Raw genomic sequence first — 22200 nt, 5'->3', positions numbered from 1 at the left:
AATCTCATAGTAGATGGGCAAATGTGGAGCTGTTATGCTCCTTCCACTTCAGAACGGCACTGCAGGGCTCATTCCCCCATTATTCACTTCACCTTTAGCTTCTTCACTGTCCATGTCCTGTTTGAAGGGATGTTGAAGATGACAACTTCTCTTTAGTTCCCAAACCTTTCAAGATTTATGATTTCTCAGTTTCTACCAAGGCTTTGGTACTCTCACACTTAATACACAATACTAGGTTTTATTTTCCATACAACACATGCTTCAGATGAACTGCTTCTCTGAACTTCCCAGTGCCATGGAAAGATTGTGGTCCTCCACTGTCCCCAGAGACAGTGGACCTCCTTGAGCAGCTTGTGTCTTGGGCTCCATACATGTGTAGTCAGCAGAATGCTGACAGCATCTGAGATAGAAGGCAGACTGGATGAAATAGTGGATTTGTTTGAATTTCCAGTACTACATACTATAAATTCTTCCCTGTGAAATAAGTCACTGGTAATAGGGAAAAAGCTCTTTCCAAGCTGCTGGGGCCAAGATTTGGGCTGAGACCAAATGGAGTTTACTATATAAAGTTATGGAAATAGTCTATAAACATCATCCAGCCATAGAAACTAAAGAAATGTACACTGCAAGTTATCACCACTGACCTGACCTTGCTGCAATAATAGTGAATGCTCCCTAAAAAGTCACATCCAGAAGTCAGCAAGAAACCCAGACACTAACATTTCTTTTAACAATGCAGCCACCAAGCCAAGGTGTATAGCAGATCACCAGAAAAAAAATCAAGTGTTAATTTATGGGAAGAAAAATGAGTAAAATGTGCCAGCTTAGATGCCTGCTGTTAATTATTATTTTTTTCAAGTTAAATGGGTTGAAACACATGAAACATACCTTCCTTGCATTGTACCTTGCACTTCTAACTGCAATAGAAAGGAATTCTAGATAGTTTAACTAGTACTTGTGCCCATCGGTCATGTCTTGGCTCTGCTGAGTATAATGAATTTCTTCACTTCAAAAACATATTTTGGCACATTAGGAAGAAGGATTCATTTTTTTACCAAGGAAATGCTTCAGTCTTTGAAAATATTTTCCAGGGAAATACTGAATATTAAAGACACCTTATTATTTTTTTTCATTTATTTTATGGAAAGTCTCCAGATACTAAGGTGTATACACATGGATACAAGGTGTATATACACATAAAGAATATATGCATATGCAATACAAAACAGATGCTGACATACAAAGCTTCAAAGAACTCATGCAATGGAACTCCATCAAGAAAAGTGACTGCATAATTTTATTTCAAGAAGCATGACAAATGTACCTTGGGTTCCAGAGATCCCAAACAGTGTGGATATAATGCAAGAGCTCAACTAAGATCTGTGGAAATAGATTGTGCATCAGTTTGAGTACTGATTGTGTGTAACTCTGAATGGAGCACATAATTATTATCCTCACTGCTATTTTTATCACAATCGATGTTATGACATCACTGAAGTTATTCAGGTAATGTTTTAATCTAACCATGATATTTGACTCTAATTTTCACAGACATTGCTTCTAGGGATTCCCTGTAGTCTTCTCACAAATGTCCTTTTATCTCTAGAAATATTAATGCATATATGAAAATAATTTTATGGATAAATAGACCTTGTGTTATTTCTGTATCCCTGTAGCTCAAACAGGGGAACAGTTGGAAGATGTAGTTGGACTGGTTTATGACTGACAGGTGTTAGTGTAAAAAACTGACTGAAGCTCAAGAAATACAGAGATCTGTGAGAATGTGTGGTTGTCAATCTGGAAAGTCATGGAAGGATCATTGTTTGACTGTAGCTAATTCTTTAAAGTTTCTTCCCAGACATGTAGTTTTTAGCTTTGTAGCTTATTTTCCCTCTCATTTGTGAGCCTGTGAGGGAGAATGCAGACAAAGAAGATTTAGTCCCTAATGACCTGTCCATTTGTGTCACGATTCTGAGAAAATTGCATGACAAACAAACAAAAATATATCTAAAACTTGCAGTTCCTAATGTTGGTATCTCACAGTGGCAAATCCCACATCCCTTCTTGCAATGCTTCTTCAGGTGAAATGAACAGCCCCTTTCTCACAGATCCATAATTGCTTTGTTGAGCAGGAGTGGCTGGCATAAATAATCTGTCCGTATAGGGAGGCACAGAAGAAGTTGTCATATAACATAACCCTAGCAAATTAAAAGATATGGGATAATTATGTCCTGATAAAATAATGTGATCTATATTTTGACCATTCGTAATCATACTTATTTGACACTGGAATTTCCACTGGAATTTGACACTGGAATTATTTCCCCCCTTAGAGCTATTTTATCTGTCCTAGGTGGTCCTTTTGGGTCTGGTGCCTGTGATAGAGCTGTATTTTGCCACCCATTGTTCCTTATACAGGACACTAATTTGGAGCTCCATAGGAGGTACTATGGTCTCCATGCTCCTTTGCCATTGCATGTATGAGAAACATGGGAAAGTAAGAGGAAACACAAGTTTCATGTAATTTATGGGGCCCATTGGATAGACCGTCACTGGTCTTAAGTTATGAATGCTTACCAATTTGTCACTTCTTTTGAAAAAGATGTTCCATCCTCCCAGTACCAACTGTTCCTTTCAGATATGTATGATAATCCAACCCAGTAAAACTGTGAATCCTGTGGCAGAGAAATCTGTAGGTATGAGAAAATCATCACAACAATATTTCAAAAATAAGATCTAAGCTCCTGTATCTTCCAGCTGTGAAGTTTCTGCAACCAAAGGAAGTAGTTCTTACTCAATAGGAGGGTAACCTGTTGTCTATGCTTGTATTCCATGAGGCAGTGCTGACTGCTCTGATTATAGGATCATTTGAATCCCATTGTTTATTGAATTGTCACAAGACAAAAGTAACATGGATGTGTAAAAACACTGCTTCTTTAAAGAAAAAAACAACTAAACAAAAAAACCAACCAAACAAACAAAAAAACCCCACCCAGCTTTTTCTAGTCTGCCTTTAGGTGTCTACGCTGCCTTTAGTTATCTGTGGTTCAGATGTAGACATGCGAGTGCTGTTTAAGCCCTAATTAGAGTCAGCAGAGATCTGGCCAACAGATCCAATGGAGCCTCAGAAGTGGTTCATCTCAGCCCGTGGGATGTTACTGAACAGTGACTGGCCAGATCTCCCACCGGCTGTAACGGAGCCTGAGGAAGTAGCTCTGAAGTTGCAAATCACTTACACTGTAGGTGCTTGAAGGTAGGTGAGATGAATCCCAGCCTAGAGGACAGAGCCTATTGCCTAAATACAGGCCCCTAGCACCTTTTGAGATTATCCAGCCTGTCTGAGGTCTTTACATATGGCTGACAGGCAAGACCCAGAACCTATGGGACAGCTGTGCCTTGCTGAGGCATTATTTGAAGGTCAAAGAGAATACCCCTGGGCATTTCAGATCAATCTAGAAACCTGTGCTTAGGTACCTAGGTGTCTAAGTGCTACCCAAGAGGTTTCTCAGCATCTTAGCCTGTTCATATCCTCCAGATACTCTACTATTGCTCAGTAGCATGTTTAGGGACTCATCCAAAATATAAGAACCCTATCTGGCTTAAACTGATCTGGCCTCAGTCTGACTGCAGCTACATATACAAAACACAGAAGAAAAAGCAAGCACCCAGACATCTGGAATCAAACTAGCCAAAGACTCATATAGCATACCAAAATCACCTCTGGAATTCAGCATTGAAGATGTAGTGTTCAGGTGTCTCCCAACAGTGTGATCTGTGATTCTGTCCTCAGGATGCTGCTAAATTCAATAATAAACTGTTTCTCCCCTTTCAATTTTTCCCTTCCCATCTGATTTTCTCTTAAATAAAATAATCCAAAAGGACAGCCTTTGTGCCTTAAAATAAAAATGCTGAGAACCCTCAACTGAAATTAACTTCATCTGGAAAAAGGAGGCAGATTTCCAAGGAAACTTCTTTCCTTTTGAAAGTTTTAGGTAGCAACAAGAAAATAAGGATATTTGGGCTTTGTGTAGGCTTAACAGCTGTTGAAAAAGAGGTTCCCATATATCTGTGTACAAAAAGGGAAATATGGTTGACAGCAAATTACAGATTTTTCATTAGTCAGAAAAATACTCCCAAATTAGCAAGTCTAATTAAAATTATTAATTTCATAAACCTTTCCCAGTCATCACAATATAATCCTCTGCTGTCTAGCCTTTATGCCATCATTACCACCACTCTTTGAGGGTCTAACACAAGGCCAGAAAGCAACCTTTTATAGTCACATTGCACTGCGATGTGCGAACAGGACCATGGTGAATCATCGGCTCTCCAGATTTTGACACTGGGACCCCTCAGTAATAAAACTTGTGGAAAGAGATAACAAAAACATGCATTCTGTGTGCTGGGTCTCTCCCTCATGCTAATAATATGCATTTTATTTTCTCTGTGAAGTATTAACTAACTAAGGTATTTTGTACAATGGCTTTATCTTAATAGATAATTTCACTGCTTCTCACAGCACACAATTTAAGAAGTGTTGCAAGTCATTACAATCTTGTGACTTGCAGGAGGGCTACTTGATTCAGAGAAAACTAAATACATGCACTGTAAATGACTAAACCATTTTCTGCCTGCAGGATTGCTGTAAGATAAAACACATGACATAAAAGAAAGCATGAAGTTAAGACTGTACCATCTTTGCTTTGTCTTTTAGTACAAGAAGAGTGGAGTTTCTTGAGGAACAGAACTCCTGGCTTTGCTTCCATGTTTTCTTCTGCTTTGAAATGTAGAAGCAGTTGTCAGCTCCGCTGTTTTGCCAGCTTGCTGGACAGAGAGCACAGCTTGTTTCTAAAAATCAGAGACAGTATTATGCAGAGCTGCAAGGAATACAGGGCCTTTAGCTACTGGTTTGACTGAAAAAAGATTAAGTGCAGTCATGAGTCAGCTGAGCTCTTGAGGGATGAGAGACAAGTTGTTTTGCAAGTTAGTGTTCACATATCCATATCTCAAATACTGCCACAGTTAAAAAAGATACTAACTGATGAGACCTTTCCCCTGTGATTCTATAGTCTTTCAGTCAGTGGGCTCTGAAAAGAGGGTGATTTATGTTTATTTACATAACAACAACATTTACCATTTTTCTCCTTCCTTTCAAAACACAATGCTTCCCTCATTTCCTGCAGCTTTTTTCCTTCCTCAGGATCTTTGGAAATCTGAAAAACTGAAAGGCATGGAAGTGTTTATCAAAGATTGTTTTTTAAAAATTGTAGTTTTAATTCTAGCTTTAATTTGTAGCTTTTGGCATTTTAATTTTTTTTTTGTCTACTTCATATGTATGCCCACCATTGTGTGTACATCATCCACATTTTCTTCACCAGGAGAGCTGTGCAGCTCTGGAAAAGGTCACCTGGGAAGGTGAGGGCCCTTGAAGATTTTCAATAGTCAGCTGCACAAAGCTGCAGATGAGTTTATCTGGGATTGGTGGTAGTCCAGCTTTGAATGGTGGGGAGGAAAGGGCAGGTATCAGATTAGAAATATGAAGAACTGCTTCTGAGCTAACATTTCTGTGATGACACAGACCACCTTGAGTGTTTATCTTGGGTACTTAAAACTGCTTCCCTCCTGCCAAAAAAGAGAAGCCAGGTACAGCCTTTCTCTCCTTCCAAATGTAATGTGGCATCAGCTTTGTTTTTTAATTAAAATGTTGCTGTGGAAAATCTGCTGTAATTGTTAGGCAAATGCATCAGTCACCACACTTTGATGTCAGGTTTGCCCAAGCAAAAAGCTTGCAATCCAAGAAAAAGAGGGAACTGTAATTGCGAAATATTCCGGTATCAGCCACAGGGGGGCACTGTTACCCAGATAGTACGGCCAATGAGGTTAGCTTCTAGCTGTAAAAGCTAAGTGTTTCAGTCATGGGTTAGGGTCAGGGTTTAGAGTTAGGTTTAGGGTTAGGATTAGTCAGCAGTTAGGGTTAGAGCTAGTGTTAGGGTTAGGTTAGTGTTAGGGTTAGGTTTTAGGGCAAGGTTTAGGGGTTTAGGATTAGGATTGGGGTTGGGGTTGAGTTTATGATTAAGGATAGGAATAGGGTTGGGGATTATCTTTAGTGTTAGAATTAGTGTCATTGAGGTTAGCGTTAAGGTTAGGGGTTAGGGTTAGTTAGGTTTAGGTCTTGCATTAGTGTAACCCTTAGGGTTATGGTTAGGGTTAGGGATTTAGGATTAGGATTGGGATTTGGGTTGGGTTTATGTTTAAGGATAGAAGTAGGGTTGGGCATTAGCTTTAGTGTTAGGATTAGGGTCATTAAGGTTAGGGTTAAGGTTAAGGGTTAGGGCTAGTTAGGTTTAGGTCTCGCATTAGTGTAACCCTTAGGGTTATGGTAGCTGTAAATGCAGATATTACTGAGTGCAAGTTATGTGTACTGACACTCAGCTGTGGGACAACTGCTGTGGGAGAGCCACACTATTGCCCTTCTTGCTGTATTATTTCTGTTGTGGGAACAGGGACACCAGGGACAGTCTGCAGGGGCAGTAGAAGCAGTTGTACAGCTGGAAATCGCTCCCACAGCAGCAGTTTGGGACTCTACAGTACTTACACAAGGCCAGCAGGGCTACCAGCCCTATCAGCAGCACCAGGCACAAAGCGAGGAAAGCAAAGGCCACTGGCCGCCATATAGGAGATGTGGCAGAGGCTCCTGAAACAAACGAAAACCAGATTCAGCAACAAAAACAGCATCTCTCCTCACCACACAGTGGTATTACCTCCTCTCTGACATTGCCAGTTCATCTTTTTCCCATCTGCAGAGCCTCTTTTTTTTTTCTTACTACAGTTTTTGTTATTGCTGTTCTGAATTTCATGCAGTCATTTCGAGAAATATCTATTTATTCTCTGAGAATGTCTATTAACAGTGGCTTTAGTATTTTAAAGTAAAACTTCTCATGAAGCAGGTAAACATTAGATTTTGCAGTTCCCATAGTATCTAAGATTTCTCCACCTTGAGAGGGAAAAATTACTGTCTAGCTTTGGATAATTAATTCTGGAACATGTGATTGGGATTTCTAAATGATTGCAATGTTTGAACATTAAACTGTGCCTATTTCTTCAAGCTCTTTCTCCAGTTTTTCATTGAGGTTCAATGTCAAATCAAGAATAGAGTTCTCAAGAATTTTATAGCTGATTTTCAGCTGATTTTCCCCTGATTAAAATATTTTCTTTTTTATACATATACATATATACATATACATATATATATATACACATATATATACACACATACTGCTGTTTGACATGAAAAGGAAGAATCTCAAATGGGATCAATTTTGCAAATGACTTGCTTCTAAAAAACACCATAGGGTGTAGCTCACAGAAACAAAATAACAATAAGAAGTCAAACCCAAGAACAAAGTCCTAGAGGCTCTGTTGTGTCATCGATGCAAATAACAAGAAGATCCAAGGCTTATGGAAATTAAAATGTCATGGTTCAGTTCAGTTGTAGTGCTTTAAGTTATGTTTATTTCGTGTTATTTGTTCATGCAATCTTTAATATACTCACAAATGTCAAGGTAAGTGCTATTCTTGTTCATTAAAACATTTTGTGGATCAATGATTTCATGATATGCAAGGAGAAAACAATCTTCTCCATTATTTTCTGTTTTGACTGACAAATTAACTTGCATACACCTTCAAAGAGATTTGATGATAACAGACACATATCTCTTTTACCATATATTATAAATATTCATTAGAAGACATGAACACACAGTAGTTTTTCATGAGGCAAACCCTTATTAGAGCAATAATTGCAGTGAGAAATATCAGTTAGCCAGTTACTTTATCTGTCTTTTTAACCTGTTACACTTGGAGCTTGGTAGCTCTATAGCACATCCTCTTCATTATTTTCTTGTGTAGATATATATACATGCTTTTTTCCCTTTCATGAAGCAGTGCTCTGAAATTTTTTGTAATACACTTTCACAGGTATTTAGAATGTTCAAGTTAATTGAAAAGTATTACTTGAGTCCAGTGCATCAGAGCAAGGACCTCCAGAGAACTAACCTTTTGTTAGGTCAGAAGAATTGCCCTCCAGAGGTTCCTAGAAGTCCAGATAGACTTGGCAACTAAAATTTACATCGCCCAAGTTAAGGGAGATTACCTTAACCCTCACCAGTTAAGGTGATTTGAAGAAACTGCAGATAACACCACATCATGGTGGTGATTGATATGCCAAGAGGGTAGGTCTTCCTTTTAAAGTGACCTAAAAATCCTAGGAATGAAGGCAAATGTGAAGACCAGCACCTTTAGTCTTTCTGCACCAGTATCTCTCTGTACCAGCATCTCTCTGCACCAGCATCTCTCTGCACCAGTACAGGCAGGGGACCGACTGGCTAGAGAGCAGCTACAGTTCAGGGTCCTGGTGGACAAGTTTAATGTGAGTCCTCAGGTGTGTCCTTGCAGCAGTGAAAGCTGATCAGCACTGGGCTGCATCGGCAAGACTGCAGCCAGTAGGTCGAGAGAAGTGATTATTCCACTCTACTTCACAATCATGAAGCCACATCTGGGATACTGTGTCCAGTACTGAGCTTCCCAGTTCAAGAGAAACGTCAGCTAACTGCAAGGAGTCCGTCAGAGGAACAATGAGTTGGTCAGGGCCCTATAGAGAGGCTGAAGGACCTAGGCTTGTTTAGTCTTGAGAAGAGGGTGCTAAGGGAGAACCTAATTTCAGCCCTCCACTACCTAAAAGGGCTTTATAGATGGAGCCAGACTCTTCTCAGAGAGGCAAAAGGACGCAATATAACAGTCACATGTTGCTTCAGGGAAACTTCTGATTAGATGTAAGGAGAAAGAATTCTTCCTCTGCAACAATGGAACAAGTCCCAGAGAGGCTGTGAGATCTTCATCCCTGGAGGTTTCCAAAACTCAAGTGGACAAGGCCCTGAGTGACTTGATCAGACATTAGAGCTGGCCCTTTTGAGCAAAAGATTGGAAAAGATGAACCATAAAGGTCCCTCCCAACATGATTTGGTCATAAGACTGTCTACTATACGTGTTCTCTGTGCAAATCAAAAGACCATTTAGAAAGTTTTCTGAGCTTGCCAACCAGTTTCTTTCTGAGAAGCTCTATCCCTAGATCACACTCCCTAATATTTTATCCTTGGTTTTCTGGCTGCTGCTTCTCAACAGTTTCTCCTCCACCCTCTTTGTTCAAGTCGTCTTTCTCAATACATAGCCCTAGATCTTTTCCAGACAGCACCAGAGTGATGTTAATTTAGTCTTTGCTCTATTCAACCTGCAAATAGCAGAAATGTTATTTATTTCACCAGTAAGCCTTGTGGTGAATTTATGAGCAGGAGTAACAGTACTGAAGTCATCATTTTATGGTCTCAGGCATTCTATGGGCATAATCCACTACCTTAGTTAACACTCAGGCTCTTTATCGGGAAATGTTAAGTATAAACAAGTAAAAATATATGCCCCTATCAGAGCTTATATTAACTGTTAAGACTGATAAACAAGGCACCTTTCTACTCCCCATAGCTAAGGAAATTGCTTCCATTTCCAGGGCCTACATTATTTAATAAAAATATAGTGCCTTCCTTCCAAAAGAAAAAAAAAAAAAAAGTAGGAAGGTGTGATTTGTCATTTGTGTTGAAGCAAATGGACAAAAATAATTGGAGTTAAGATAGGCTTTGGAAAGAAATATCATCTGTCATCATAAACAGCACACAAGACATAATGATTATTCTCTCTGCTGTTTCTATGAACATATATCTAAGAATATACTATGAAGTTTAGAAAGATTTTAAAGCAACCATCATGAACCTGCAAATACATGTTATACCCTGATATAGATAGAAAAATTAATTTCCATCTGTACTTACTGTCTACTGTAACACAACTGGCTGGAGCCTTAAATGCAGAACATTTCTTGCTGCTCAAGTATCCAGGAGTAATAACTGAAGTTGTGGGTCGTAAATTTAAAGCAGTGTAACCTTCCTCATCCTCCATCTCCAGCCTGTCACACTTCTTTCCTGCAATAGCAGTACTTTGGGAGTAGGGGCACACTGCAGTGAGACCAATGCTGAGGCGATGGGAATGGTTCACATTTCAGCATTTTCAGTGAAACCACAGAGGAAGCTGGCTCTGTCCTGATTACCGCATCATAGTAAAACTGTAGTATATTGAAAGCACATCAAAGAGTTAAAGTGGAACTGTCAAGAATGGGTGTTCTCTTCCTGAATATGAAGATCAGGAGACTTTGTTCCTGGTTGGAACCTAAGACTATTTCATTTAAAAATGCACCTGATCTGACCCTATAAATACAGCAAACATCAGGATTTTCTACCTCCTAAAAATAAGATGTTCTATAAATAACCACTATTTTGAGTTAAGGTATGAAAGATATCTCTTCATGTATCAGCTGCACTGAAAGCAATAGGCTACAATTCCATACAGTGTTATAAAAAAAAATTAAATTATTTTACAAAAATTAACTGAAATAAATGCTAAAAGGGGAAAAGCTGAGCTGAAAGGTTGGTGAGGGCAAGAGCTTGGCAGGATTCATGTGATCACTCTGTGTCAGAGAAACCTCTCTGAGGTTCTGAGGACCTCTCTGCTGCTGCGCTGTGTGCAGAAGTCACTGTGCAGAAGTGGCTTATCCATCCTCATTCTCCATCTCTGTTTCTTTGCAGTGCCTTGATCCACTGCTGAGCTGTAGTTCTTAAACATCTCCAGTGACCCACACTCCTTAACAGAGCACTTGCCCAGACATGATGAGTCATGGTGACAGGCTTGAGTCACAAGGAAATTGCAAGACAGGAATTTCTGGAGTAACTGTTCTTGCTCTTTTGTGTAAAGCTTAGAGTCTCCCGTTTGCAAAATAATATCAACAGACTGGAAATACACTCTAATGACTGGGATATTCTTTCTGCCTTGCTGTGCAGATTATAGATATTTTCCAGAGCAGAAATATATTTTTTAAATTATATTTTATCCATATCCAAAGAGAAGTCGTGAGGTAAGGGTTGGGAATTAAGGGTGCAAGGAGTAGCATTCATTCACTGTGTATTCATGGTGTATTCATAATATACTCATAAACTCATGCTAAATATGGTGCAAAAATCCTTGTCTATTGAGCCCGAAAACTGTATGTTGGAACTTTAGTGTAAAAAGGGCTTTTCTGCAGAGAACTGGCAGTCAAGCACTACTACCAAATTTGTTGTACGTTTTTGTGACAGTAACCTCTTCAGTCTTAGCAACAACTTCTCAAGCAGGTATTGAATCTCCTTTGGGGAAACTTTTCTCCAACATGATTTTACTTCTGGAGAGAAAACAGGAGGTAAAATAATTTTCTTGTATTATTTTTCTAACTCTGAATTCTATAAGGAGTTTTGTTGTGTGGTTGATTAGTTGTTCTGTTTTTTTTGTTTTTTTTTTTTTTTTTTTGGTAATATTTTAAAACAGATTCTGCTGCAAGAACAGAAGTAGCAAAAGGGTTAAGATGGAGTTTCACCGTCATATTCTCTCTCTGTTCTTGTAAGGATCCAGGGCAGACAAAATTTCTTGTTCTTTCAGACTAAAGTTATAAGAAAGGTAAACTAAAGCAGGAAGTTTGGGTCTCCATTTGAACACAGCCTGTATATAAATGTCAGCAGGCTGGACAAAACAGCTGTGTTTATTAACCAAAATGTGATCTTGCAAACTGCATTAGATAGAGTTTATGACTGTAGTGGAGGGGATGCTGGGAGGAGTGGATTTTAGACTTGGGAAACACACTGTTGTATGGAACTGTGACTCAAAAATGCCATCTCAGCCAACACACAAACGATACATTTCTATGTCTTTTCGCCTGTAAGGAAAAGCTCATTTCAATGGAAAGAGGGACACAGTCCCCTAAGCACATCCTTAATCCCTACCTGGTTGCGTCCCTTGCTAGTTGCAGCCTTGCTGGACAAGGTTGTTTGCTGCAGCACTCAAATGCCTGTAGTGAATGGTAGGACACTGCTTGCTTCCTCTCTTTCCTTCCTTTCTTCTCTGGGGTGAATTTGTGTGTGTGTATGTGTTTCAGTCATTATTTTTGGAGGAGGACAAGAAGCTACTTCTTTCTGTTCCAGTAGCATGGTGCACTGTGAAACTGTACTCGGACCCCACCTGCCTTTAGAGTTACAAATACATTCACTGCACCAGAGATTGCTCTTGGGCTGACTGTAAATTGACCCAAAATGTCAAGGCCACAGCAAGATACGATGTAGCCTTGTGCCTGCCTATCAGTGCAGGGAGATGTCAATCTCAGTTTGTGTTTGTTTTCAACAAACTGCTGAAACACGTAGGATTCATGCCTCTGCTCTTAGGCATGACTTATTAATGAAAAAAACATCCTGGAAATATCTTTCCTGTTTCCTCACAGTCACTGTAATGTAAAAGAGAAGAAGATCAGAGTGCTGTTGTTGTTGTTTTTAATTTTTCTTCCAAATTACAGCAAAGCCATTCATTATCAAGAAAGAATGAGCCATGAATACCACTCAGGATACCTTCCACATGAGATTTCTTACATCAGTGTATCCGGTATGAATGCTGTGAGACACTCTGGGAAGTCACCAGGGCTGTGTCTGCACTGCAGGACAGAAGCAATCTGCATTTTCACCCCGAAAGACAGCAACCACTGGGAGAGGAACTGAGAGGAGCAGCTAGGACATGTTACATTAGACACGCAAGTGGTGAGAAATCCACTAAGGTTTCTGGAGCATGAAATTGGTAATCAAAAATAACGCCTGAAATGCTCATGTTGGTGATAAGAAACTGCTGTGTAGTGCTGAGATCACTGAGACACTAGAACAGCACTTGAAGGGAAGGACTAACACTTTAGAAGCCCAGCTGTTACACCAGTGGTACATGATCCACGATAAATAATCTGGGATGCAATCCACAAAGAATACACAAGCCTCCAGAGGGGACCAAGCTAGGAGCTCGTGGACTTCTTTCTCAAATCAAAACACTATTATGGAACAGAGGTGTCTTATTTCAGCTTGACTGTCATTGTTTTATGGAGATGTGGAGGGAGACATTTTGCTCTTTAACAGTGCTTGGGGTATTTTCACCATGGTTGAGTTTGTAGACCTTTGCTCAGTGCATTAAGGTAGAAGTATGGCATTCCAGGAAATATCACAAAAATACATAAGAGGAGGTTCTGTTCATACCTTTGACTGAACCCTAGTGTAATTCCTGCAATCTTGCAAAAGACGAATAAAGTAGAAAATTAGAAAAGAAGAGCAGAAAAAGAAAAAAAAAAAAAAAAAAGAATAAAGAGAACTAACAGTGCCAGGAAGAATTATAGATCATGGAAGAGAGCTAGGCATTCACAGATGAAGGATACTGAAGGATATCTTATCATGTGAAACATGCACAAGTACTTGTGAGAACTATGAATCCCTGCACTTCAGAGCAAATACAAGAATATTAATACAGTTTGGGAACACCTTGGCCCACCTGAGGATAACTGTGTTTGTGTGTTGTATTATTTGGTCTAGTAGTGTATTAAATAATCAGATCAACAATCCATCAGAAGTGTCTCCTGAACAGAGATGTTTAATCCTCATAACTTGTGTTATGTGACAGCTGTACAGTTTTTAGGACTGTATCATTGGATGCTGGGAGAGGAGCAGTATCTTTACATGTTTGCATAGTCACTGTGCTTTTTTTCCTGGCCATCACTTTTGGTCATTTTGTCCATCACTTGTATTGGTTAAAACTGAGTAATCATTTGGCAGTTTTGTATCTGGAACAACAGACTTGGGTCACTCCTGGAGTCCATCACCATGCCCATTTCTTTAGTATGAAGATATTTTTATGTATGTCTAAATGAGAATTAAAAGGGGAAATACAATAGGTCCGATCCAAGATATTTACATTCTCATGTGATAGTCCTGAAATACAAAATAATATATTCCAACCTTGCAGAATGTCTTCTAGCTTCTCATAGTCATTTTGATCTGATAAACCAGTCCTCCTGCCAATGGTTGTTACGTCTCTGTAATCGGATGGCAGGCTTTTCACAGATATAGTAGAACTCTCGTTTACATTGTTGGCTATATATGTTATCATAATAATAATATCCACAATATTGAAAGACGCTATTCAGTCTTGTCCTAAGAAAGAAAAATCTTCATTGTTACATCTTACCTCATCCAAATGGTGCTCCTTTGTCCCTTCCAAAAAGAGCTGTCTTTGCAAGAATTATTTACGCGGCTTTCACAAAGAATATATACTTCCAAGAAAGAAATAAAGTGTTTCGTGACATTGTGCACCAACTCCTAGGAGGGTGACCCTGTCCTGAACATGCCAACAAGCACCCCTTGCAGACTCTACAGTGGATCCTAAACTATTTCTTGTACCTGACAGTAAGAAACGTCGACTCCTGGGTACTGACTGGAGGGTGTCAGTGGCTGTTTCAACAGAAATGTTAAGAGGGGACTGCCTAATAATGAAAAGGAAAATTGTGAAAGCAGGTTTGAAAGTGAGAAGAAAAATATATTGTATTTCTGAAATAACATGATAAACCAAAGTGAAATTATTCCAGAGAGTAAACAGTGTCTTATATAAAAATAAAGGAGTATAAAATCAGAAAGCATGAAATGAAACACCTTTCCATTGGGGTTTTTTCCATGTGTCCTCACTGAAACAAGATGTCAAATACAAGAGAATCATACAAGATTCATGGTCAATCTGAAACTAAGTTGCAGAAATAAAACATTTCCCACCCCCTGCCCAGTAGTATTGCTTAGATCACCCTCCAAGCAGTCCTGGCTGCATAAAGCAGTCCTGGCTGCATAAAAGTTGGCTGCTCAGTGGTCCCTTTGTGTCAGAGAAACTGGGAGTTCCATATGGGCGAGGACCAACTTTATGTACTTCAGGAAAGCTACCCACTTACCAAGACTTTTGTTCTTTTGTAAGAGCTGTGTTGTCTTCCCAATACCAGTCTCTCTGTTTGTCTCTAAATGTTAATCCAAGCCAGAATAGACTTTTAGGAAATTTTTTTGCCAGTTCCTACGTAGAGTAAGCACAATTCAAAAGAGATATTCAGTAAGATATAACAAATACATGTTTAGGCTCAGAAGTTGCAAACATTGATGGAAATTGCTTAAAGAACATAAGTGCCACAAATTGTTAATCTGTCAGAACAATATCTACTCTTAGTGGAAAAGTCTAGTATGAAAGGAGAAGGGATAGTAGAGCTGTTTTTAATGGAAGAGAAGATACATTTATAGCTCTGAAGGGCAACGTCATCCTCATCAACCTGATTTAAGCCCCCTGGGTGAAACACTGGATTGTTCTCCCCCCTTTCTGTCCTTAGCATTTGTCAACAGTGAAAAGGAAGCCTCTGCAGGAAGCTGTTTGGTTTGATTTGTTAAACTTTCACACTTGGTTCTAGCATCGTTTACTTATTGACGAAACCTGGGCCATGACAACCAGAGGACATCTTAAAATTAAGCATTTAATGATATCTTGTTGTTAAAAAATACTCTGAGCAGAACAGGTAAGAATGTAATCTTAAATAATGCTGTCTTTCTTACTGCTGATTGAGGGAATTCTCTGAAGATAGGAATTGGTTTTTTTTCCTGTTTTTCTCCTCCTTCCTTATTGTCACTGCCAGTGCACTTCTCCATTTTCTCTTTTCCCTCATGCCTCTCAATGCTGTGATTAAGACAGCTAGAACGGACTGCACCTCACAACCTTTACTGTTGCCAGTCTGGTAGGGTGAGAATAAAGCTGGTCCTCTTTTCTTTCAGGAGAAACATAACGGCCTGCAGCTCAGTGAGAGGGGAACTGGCATTTGTCAAGTGCTGGAGAGCACACAGGCCCATCCCTGACTTCTAGCTCCTGGTGCATCTTTTTTGCCTTCAGCCTGCCAATATGTCTGCTGGCATCCAGAGGCAAAAGTGCTATTTCGCTCTATACCTGGCATTTTCTCTTCTCACCTCAGTTTGTTTTCATTTATTAAAAGATTAAGCCAGATTTCAGCAACTCTGCCAAGTGTTTTAGTTTTGATTTAAAGGATGAGATCAACTTTTGTGCAAAGAAGTTGCACAAAATGGGGAGGACTATGGTTTGCCTATGGGGAAACCAGGTTTTCACGCTGATGTCTTACCAAGTCCTTGTATAGAACTCTAATACTTGTTAAATTAGTGAAATCATTGCCTTCAACAAAGCAACCATGAACCTGCATTCACCAGTCATCCCAGTAAGTAGGCAGTCACGGCAAGCCGTGGCAAGATGAGCTGTCTCCAGCTGCCATGGGCTTGAAGGGTAGTGACTTGTGTGGTGATGACCCTAGTCCTAGCACTGTCCAGGACAACCCAATCACTGTAGAAAAACTCCTGCTCGCAGCGCCATTTAAGAACATTGCAGGTGAATTGAGTAGCTGACAGGGTGCACAAATTTCGTCCATGCTAAACAGAGTAAGAAGCCAGTCCATACCAGCTTCTCTGCCTCTTTTATCAGAAGAAGAGTAGAGTTTTGTGCGGAACAAAACTGGCGACTCTCTTCCCATGACTTTGCTTCCTTGCTGTAGTAGTAACATGTATTGCCACCTTCCCAATTCCAGTTTGCAGGGCAGAGTACACAGTTCTGGCCTGGAAAAGAAAAACCATTACCTCATTTCTGTTCCCAGGCTGTCCCTCCAAGAACATCACTGTTGACCTGTGACAACAAGATCTGTAGGGACTGTAGATGTTTGAGACAATCTTCATTCAGTCAAAATCCCACTGTGGTCCAAGAAGGTGAAAGTAATGAAAGAGATGAAAACTGAATCATCCCACTATCTCTCCCATTCCTTTAGCACTGAGAGGATATTCAGGAGTTGCAAATGGGATTTATTTTGCCTCATTTTAGGAGTCTACAAAGGTGATACAAGTCAACTTATCAGGTTGCCCATTTTAGTCAATGGATAGAAGTAGATGTGTTTCACGCATGCTTTTCTGTCATTTCGGGTGTCTTTCTTGGGAGGAAACAGACTGTATATTTGCATCACTAATTTCTCTTCATTGGCTAAAAGGGAGACCTACAGACAATTAACTTGTCTGTGGAACAGTGTCCAGACAAATGAAATCACCTCTCCTAACAGTCACAGTAGGATGCCTTTGCCCGATGTCCTACTCCTCAGACTATAATTTCTGAAGAGAACTAATTCTGTGGCTGGCTCATTGCCAGATGCCACTTAAATAACCAAGCTGGGCAAACTGACTTCAGAAACAGACCTGCACTGGACACAGTCAAGAAACAGGGAGTGAACTCCCTGGTTGATTTAGCTATGCTTCGGCACACATCACTTCTAACTTTGAGAGACTCCAGTCTTACCTGGGGTGGGTACTAGCACACTGTCCTTGTGTGTGGACTGCTGTTCCCAGAGTGCAGTAAGTTGTTTAACTCCCAGGCATCACTGTAAAATTGTCTATGAGATGCAGATGAGCATGTTGTAGAGTTCTCTGAATGAGTGCTGTCAGGAACTGGCATGTCCAGAAGGCAACCCACAGAACCCTTTTGTCATGGAAACTAAATCCTGAAACCCTGGTACCACTGCCAGGCCCCACACCAGTGCACATGTGGCCAGGCTGGGCACCTCTTTCCAGGCACTGTGTGAGGCAGAGGTGCTCATTGCCTGCTTTCTATGCGGTCACATCCGAGAAGACACAAGCTCACCTCAGGAGACAGACCTGAATAGTTACAGTAGACACATCTCATTTCCTTCCTTGCCATATTGAAAGATAAGCCCTCATCAAAACTTGTTGATTTACCATTATTTTTAAGGTTGGTTTCCCCTTCCAAGCACAGTTGATTTCCTATTGCCTGTAGCATACTTGAGAAATTTGCATGCAGTTCATTCTTTGTCATTTTGAGGTCTCTAAGTTGTGTCCTGTAGTACTTGGGAATCTGGAAAACTGAAATTCACAATAAGAAATTTTCAGTGGTGTCCTTCAGAAAGGGCGGGACACAGATAGACGTGGCAGTTTGATGTTATAGATAGACACAGAAAGATATGTCAGTCCGATGCTATTTGATAGCTTGAGCCCTGCCCCCTCTGCCCCCCACAAACAGAAACACATTAGTACTTACGTAAAACTGCCAGGGTCACCAGAGCCGCCAACAATGCCAGGCACAATGTGAGCAAAATCAGGACTATTGGCCAACAAGAACGGGACGAAGTAGAAGGCCCTGGGAATAATTCAGTCATGACATGGATGTGCAGTTCTAAGCCAACAGTGAACACATTAGCTTCATTAAATCACAGCCATCTCTGTGGTGCACTGGTCAATAAATAATTGTTTTTACTTTACAGTTGTATATTTTTGCTGAAGAGTCTCTGCACCAGCAAAAGATGCCCAAACAAAGAGAGTGAGAGATCACAACAGCTTAGTGGAGAATGTGGACAGCCTTGGTCCTTTCAAAGGTAAGAAGGACTGTGGTAAAAAAGATACCGGGAAAGCAAGATATTGCAAAATCTAGAAAGCTGATTGTTGAAAGCCAAAAACAAATATGCACTCTATGGTTGTAATTTTTTATGTGTGTCATGTATCTGTGGTAATCTGGTTAAACTGAAGGCTATAGTAAACTCCTGCAGTCCTTTATGGTAGCTTGAGATTTCTAGGAATTCACAGAGAATTTTTCTGTAATAAGGGTTATAGCCTAGATACATAAACTAGCACTCAATGAGGAGAAAAAAGAACAATCTTTTCCTGAGCAAAAGAAATTTTAAGCATGGGGGCCATCCAAAAGACACTTTGTTTATAGGACCTGTAAGATTTCATGGGTTAAGATGCATTGAAGGAGGGAGAAAAAGCATTCCATTTGTCAGGGAAGCACTAAATCTCACGCACATATTAAAATTGCCACTATATGGACATTGTGGAGAGCTGCAACCAGATTGAGTTAATCCAATAAAGGCAGTACAATGGAAATGTGGAGAGGAAGTAGCTAGTCTAGAAAAAGTGATTTAAAACTGGAGACTGTCTTGCTGAAGGAGTAGAAAGTGAAATTTAGCGTGCCAAGCTGAAGGAACAGGAATGGAAACTGTAGTGTGCCTCTTCTACAAATAACCTGTGGTCAGCTTCTGTACTGAAGTGATCCTGGCAGAATGTTGTACAAGACCTCTCTTTATAGAAACTCAAGTTGATGAATTTCACCTGATGAACAGGTGAAAAAAGATTGAGCAATGGATGTTGTCTTGAATGGGGACACAGATCACTGCTGGTTTATATTCAACCTCCCACTCACCATAAAACCCAGGTTCTTCCCAGCAGAGGCCTTTGAAGCCTGCCTGTTCCCAGTCTGTACCAAGGCCTGGGATTAGTCAAGCCTCAGTGCCCAAAAACTTGTGGAGCTTCATGGGATTTCTGCTCACCCAGTCCTCCAGTTTCTCAGGGTTCCCTTGTACTGAAGCTCTACCACTTGGTAACATCAGCTGCCACCCCTAGTTTAGTGTAATTATAAATGTGCTTTTTGTCACTTTTTGTCATTGTTCAGGTCATTGTTGAGGATATTAAACAATATAGGCTCAGTATTAAGCCCCGGGAACCGCTGAGAGACTCTGCCACCGAACAGACATTGAACCATTAGTTAGTCCACTTCGAGCCTCGTAGTCCAGCCAGTTTTCAACCCACCTAGCAGTCTACCATCCAGCCCATACTTCCTCAGCTTTAAAACGACAATGCTGTAAGAGACACTGACAAAACTCTTGCTAAATAAGTATTACATCTGTCACTCTCCCCGCAACTGCATTTCATCACAGTATGCAACCCCAGCCTAAGGGAAGTGCTCCAACTGCTTTGTATTGCATAAAAGAGAAATACTTAGACTCATCAGGAAGAGAAAGAACACCTCCCTTCTGCATTATTTTCCCAGGTTATTCTCACAGTTATATGACAGGTACACTCAGAGATATAGCCTGCACAGGAGAATCACATACCTTATAGAATCTAACAAGACTTAAGGATACATTGACTGCTGGGCTATGTGGATATTTTTAAGGTCAAAGTGCTTCTGTACATGCTCTGAATCTGAATATTAGGTGCCTGGCGAACAACGGTAAGAGAAATTTGACTCCTTGAGGCAGGCTGTTGAATAGACTCGTATGAATTGGAACTAAAGGGCAAAAATAAATTGTTCCTACTGCTACAAAGTCACAGCCCCAAGCTCAAGACTGAAAGCTTAGTCCATGCTTCCTGGAGCTTTTAGATGAGAAAAGAAAAAGATTCTGTAATTTGACAGTGAAATTTCATAAACAAATACAAAATATTTTCTGGGCAGCAATATGAATCAAGACCAAGCACTAGTTTTTAGTTTTAGCTTTGGCTGTTTTATTTGAAGTATAGTATAAATAAATCAAGTATTTCTTTAAATTGTTTACCTATTCTTTATGTAAAAGTTAGGAAACTTTTACTGTACTGTACTTCGTAACCTCTCACTGCTTGTGCTAGATCTAGCACAGCAGAAGGGGCCTTGGTCTGTACTCCTTCATGTACAGTACTCCCATGGTCCTGAAATGGATATATTTATTCATTTTTGTTTTTCAATTTATTGTTTATGAAACGATGCACAGACTGTTCTGTGCCCTCTCAGAATGGTGCTTTCTCATAATGAAATATGTGTTGTCTTGTCTACCCTGGAACACAGACATGGGATATCTGGAGACATGAGGATACTGGTATTATTGAATGCTACAGGAAAAGAAAGCCAGAGCTTAACACAAAGACAGTTCAGATTATTTTTACCTTTTTTTTTTTTTTTTTTTTTTTAGCCCCAGAGTTATATTTCATCAATGTTCAAACCCATTACTTAACATAATGTTGAAAACACATAGTGTTCAATGACATAACAGCATTCAAAACCACTATTCTTTGGCACAGAGCTGCCCAGACAATTCCCTCTGAAACACAAGCAAGTTGTCCTCTTGTCTGTAAACCTCTTCTCCAGAGCATGATCCCCACAAACATGTAGTACTCTATGGTCTCTTTTCCCATGAGTTGCACCGCTCAAATCTAGAGCTCTTCTTCACAGGTACTCTTTAGTAATTTAACACAAATTAAGTAAAATTAATTTTAAATTAGTATTGAAAATACAGTCTTTAAAAAGCATTCAGTCTTTTAACAGATATAGCCATTTCAAAGACCAGTGCCTTAATTGTGGCTAGAACTTCAGAAGCGAAATAAAGTGAGTCAGTTAAAGCTAATTCAGTTCTAAACTTGAATGTAAAAGAACAGAGAAATTAAATGGAACACATTCACTTTAAAAATTAGTTCAAGTTAATTCTTTTGAGGTTTAGACAATTAGGACTATTTGTGGAGATTGGCATAACTCTCAATAATATGGTTTTCCCTGAAATAATAAGATTACTATTTTAGGTATGCCTTCCAAACCCTAAAAAGTTCAGGCAGAAATTATAGCAACAAGAACCAGAACACATTTATAACTACTATAATTTTTCTGAGAGTAACAAAGTTAATAAAGGCCCTTTGAGCATCTAATTAAAAGTATTTCCCATCCCATCTACTTTAGCAGGAATAAAATATAAAAGCTTCACAGATACTACACCTTTCTCCTTAGTATTTCCAGGCTCTGTGATATTATCCAGCTCATGACTGTTTTCAAATTTCAGATTGGCATATACTATTTCTTCTGTCATAGCTGGTAGAAAGCATCAGAACAAAAAGGCAGAAAAAGATCTGGCATTTGCAGCTAGCAAGCTAGGAAAAAAATCTACTCCTTTGCAAAGTTTCCTTATAAATTAGCAGACACAAATGAAGCAGCGGAGACATCAAGATACATCTGAGCTTCCTCAGTCACAGTATTGCCAAGAAAATGTTCCTCTCTCACTCATTGCTATATTCTCTTCCTTCCTCTTTACCTCACTTCTGCCCTTTCTGACTGTCATTACTGAAGAAAATGCAGCCAATTCTGTATAACTTCTTCTTTCATTAGAACTCTTCTTTTGTATAGACAACATTTAATCCCCGATTATATCAAGTTCAGGCATGAAACACAGAATTAAATAAAACGATTTACAGCTTTGAGGCAGCTGTCCTTTAGTATGAGCATCCATGTTCAGCAGCAGATTTGTGATGATACTCTGGTTTCTGTTTCCTACCAAAATGTGCTCAAAGCAAACCAGAAGGTCAACTTGCATCTTAAAGCTGGCAAATTGTGCTCCCATCC

General features: G+C 39.7%; 2 protein-coding genes across 5 annotated transcripts; both read right to left on the bottom strand.

The window, feature by feature from the left end:
• Positions 1-1127: 1127 nt before the first annotated feature.
• Positions 1128-10133, bottom strand: LOC309436692 (natural killer cells antigen CD94-like). 3 transcript variants are annotated; one of them, XM_082046106.1, is made up of 7 exons: positions 9879-10126; positions 6596-6694; positions 5135-5221; positions 4694-4848; positions 2578-2690; positions 2042-2198; positions 1128-1906 (listed from the first exon to the last, which is right to left on the bottom strand). In XM_082046106.1, exons 1-6 carry the CDS (start codon positions 10003-10005, stop codon positions 2078-2080), a joined length of 702 nt encoding a protein of 233 aa, XP_081902232.1. In that variant the 5' UTR covers positions 10006-10126; the 3' UTR covers positions 1128-1906; positions 2042-2077. The 3 variants fall into 3 exon arrangements, with proteins under 3 accessions (XP_081902232.1, XP_081902233.1, XP_081902231.1); XM_082046107.1 differs by having other exon boundaries at positions 1902-2198; positions 2578-2675; positions 9879-10133; XM_082046105.1 differs by having other exon boundaries at positions 1902-2198; positions 9879-10118.
• Positions 10134-13797: 3664 nt separating this feature from the next.
• LOC309436690 (C-type lectin domain family 12 member B-like) lies at positions 13798-21840 on the bottom strand. Of its 2 annotated transcripts, XM_082046097.1 has the most exons (7): positions 21580-21840; positions 18106-18204; positions 17787-17930; positions 16471-16625; positions 14924-15039; positions 13947-14141; positions 13798-13850 (listed from the first exon to the last, which is right to left on the bottom strand). In XM_082046097.1, exons 1-6 carry the CDS (start codon positions 21668-21670, stop codon positions 13976-13978), a joined length of 771 nt encoding a protein of 256 aa, XP_081902223.1. In that variant the 5' UTR covers positions 21671-21840; the 3' UTR covers positions 13798-13850; positions 13947-13975. The 2 variants fall into 2 exon arrangements, with proteins under 2 accessions (XP_081902223.1, XP_081902222.1); XM_082046096.1 differs by having other exon boundaries at positions 13798-14141.
• Between the last annotated feature and the right edge of the window lie 360 nt (positions 21841-22200).

This window comes from Streptopelia decaocto (assembly GCF_964273445.1).
Source record: "Streptopelia decaocto genome assembly, chromosome: 1".
NCBI classification, from domain to species: Eukaryota; Metazoa; Chordata; class Aves; order Columbiformes; family Columbidae; genus Streptopelia; species Streptopelia decaocto.
This window is presented reverse-complemented; position numbering and strand designations above follow the sequence as displayed.

Coding starts and splice junctions, on each gene's coding strand:
- LOC309436692 (XM_082046106.1), bottom strand. CDS start 10,005: ATGGAGGATGAGGAAGGTTACACTGCTTTAAATTTACGACCCACAACT. Junction 2,691..4,693: donor TAAAAGACAAAGCAAAGATG/GTACAGTCTTAA, acceptor TCATACCTACAG/ATTTCTCTGCCACAGGATTC. Junction 2,199..2,577: donor TCAAAAGAAGTGACAAATTG/GTAAGCATTCAT, acceptor TTAATTTGCTAG/GGTTATGTTATATGACAACT.
- LOC309436690 (XM_082046096.1), bottom strand. CDS start 21,670: ATGACAGAAGAAATAGTATATGCCAATCTGAAATTTGAAAACAGTCAT. Junction 17,931..18,105: donor GGTGACCCTGGCAGTTTTAC/GTAAGTACTAAT, acceptor TGTGAATTTCAG/TTTTCCAGATTCCCAAGTAC. Junction 14,142..14,923: donor ACAAAAGAACAAAAGTCTTG/GTAAGTGGGTAG, acceptor TTTCTTTCTTAG/GACAAGACTGAATAGCGTCT.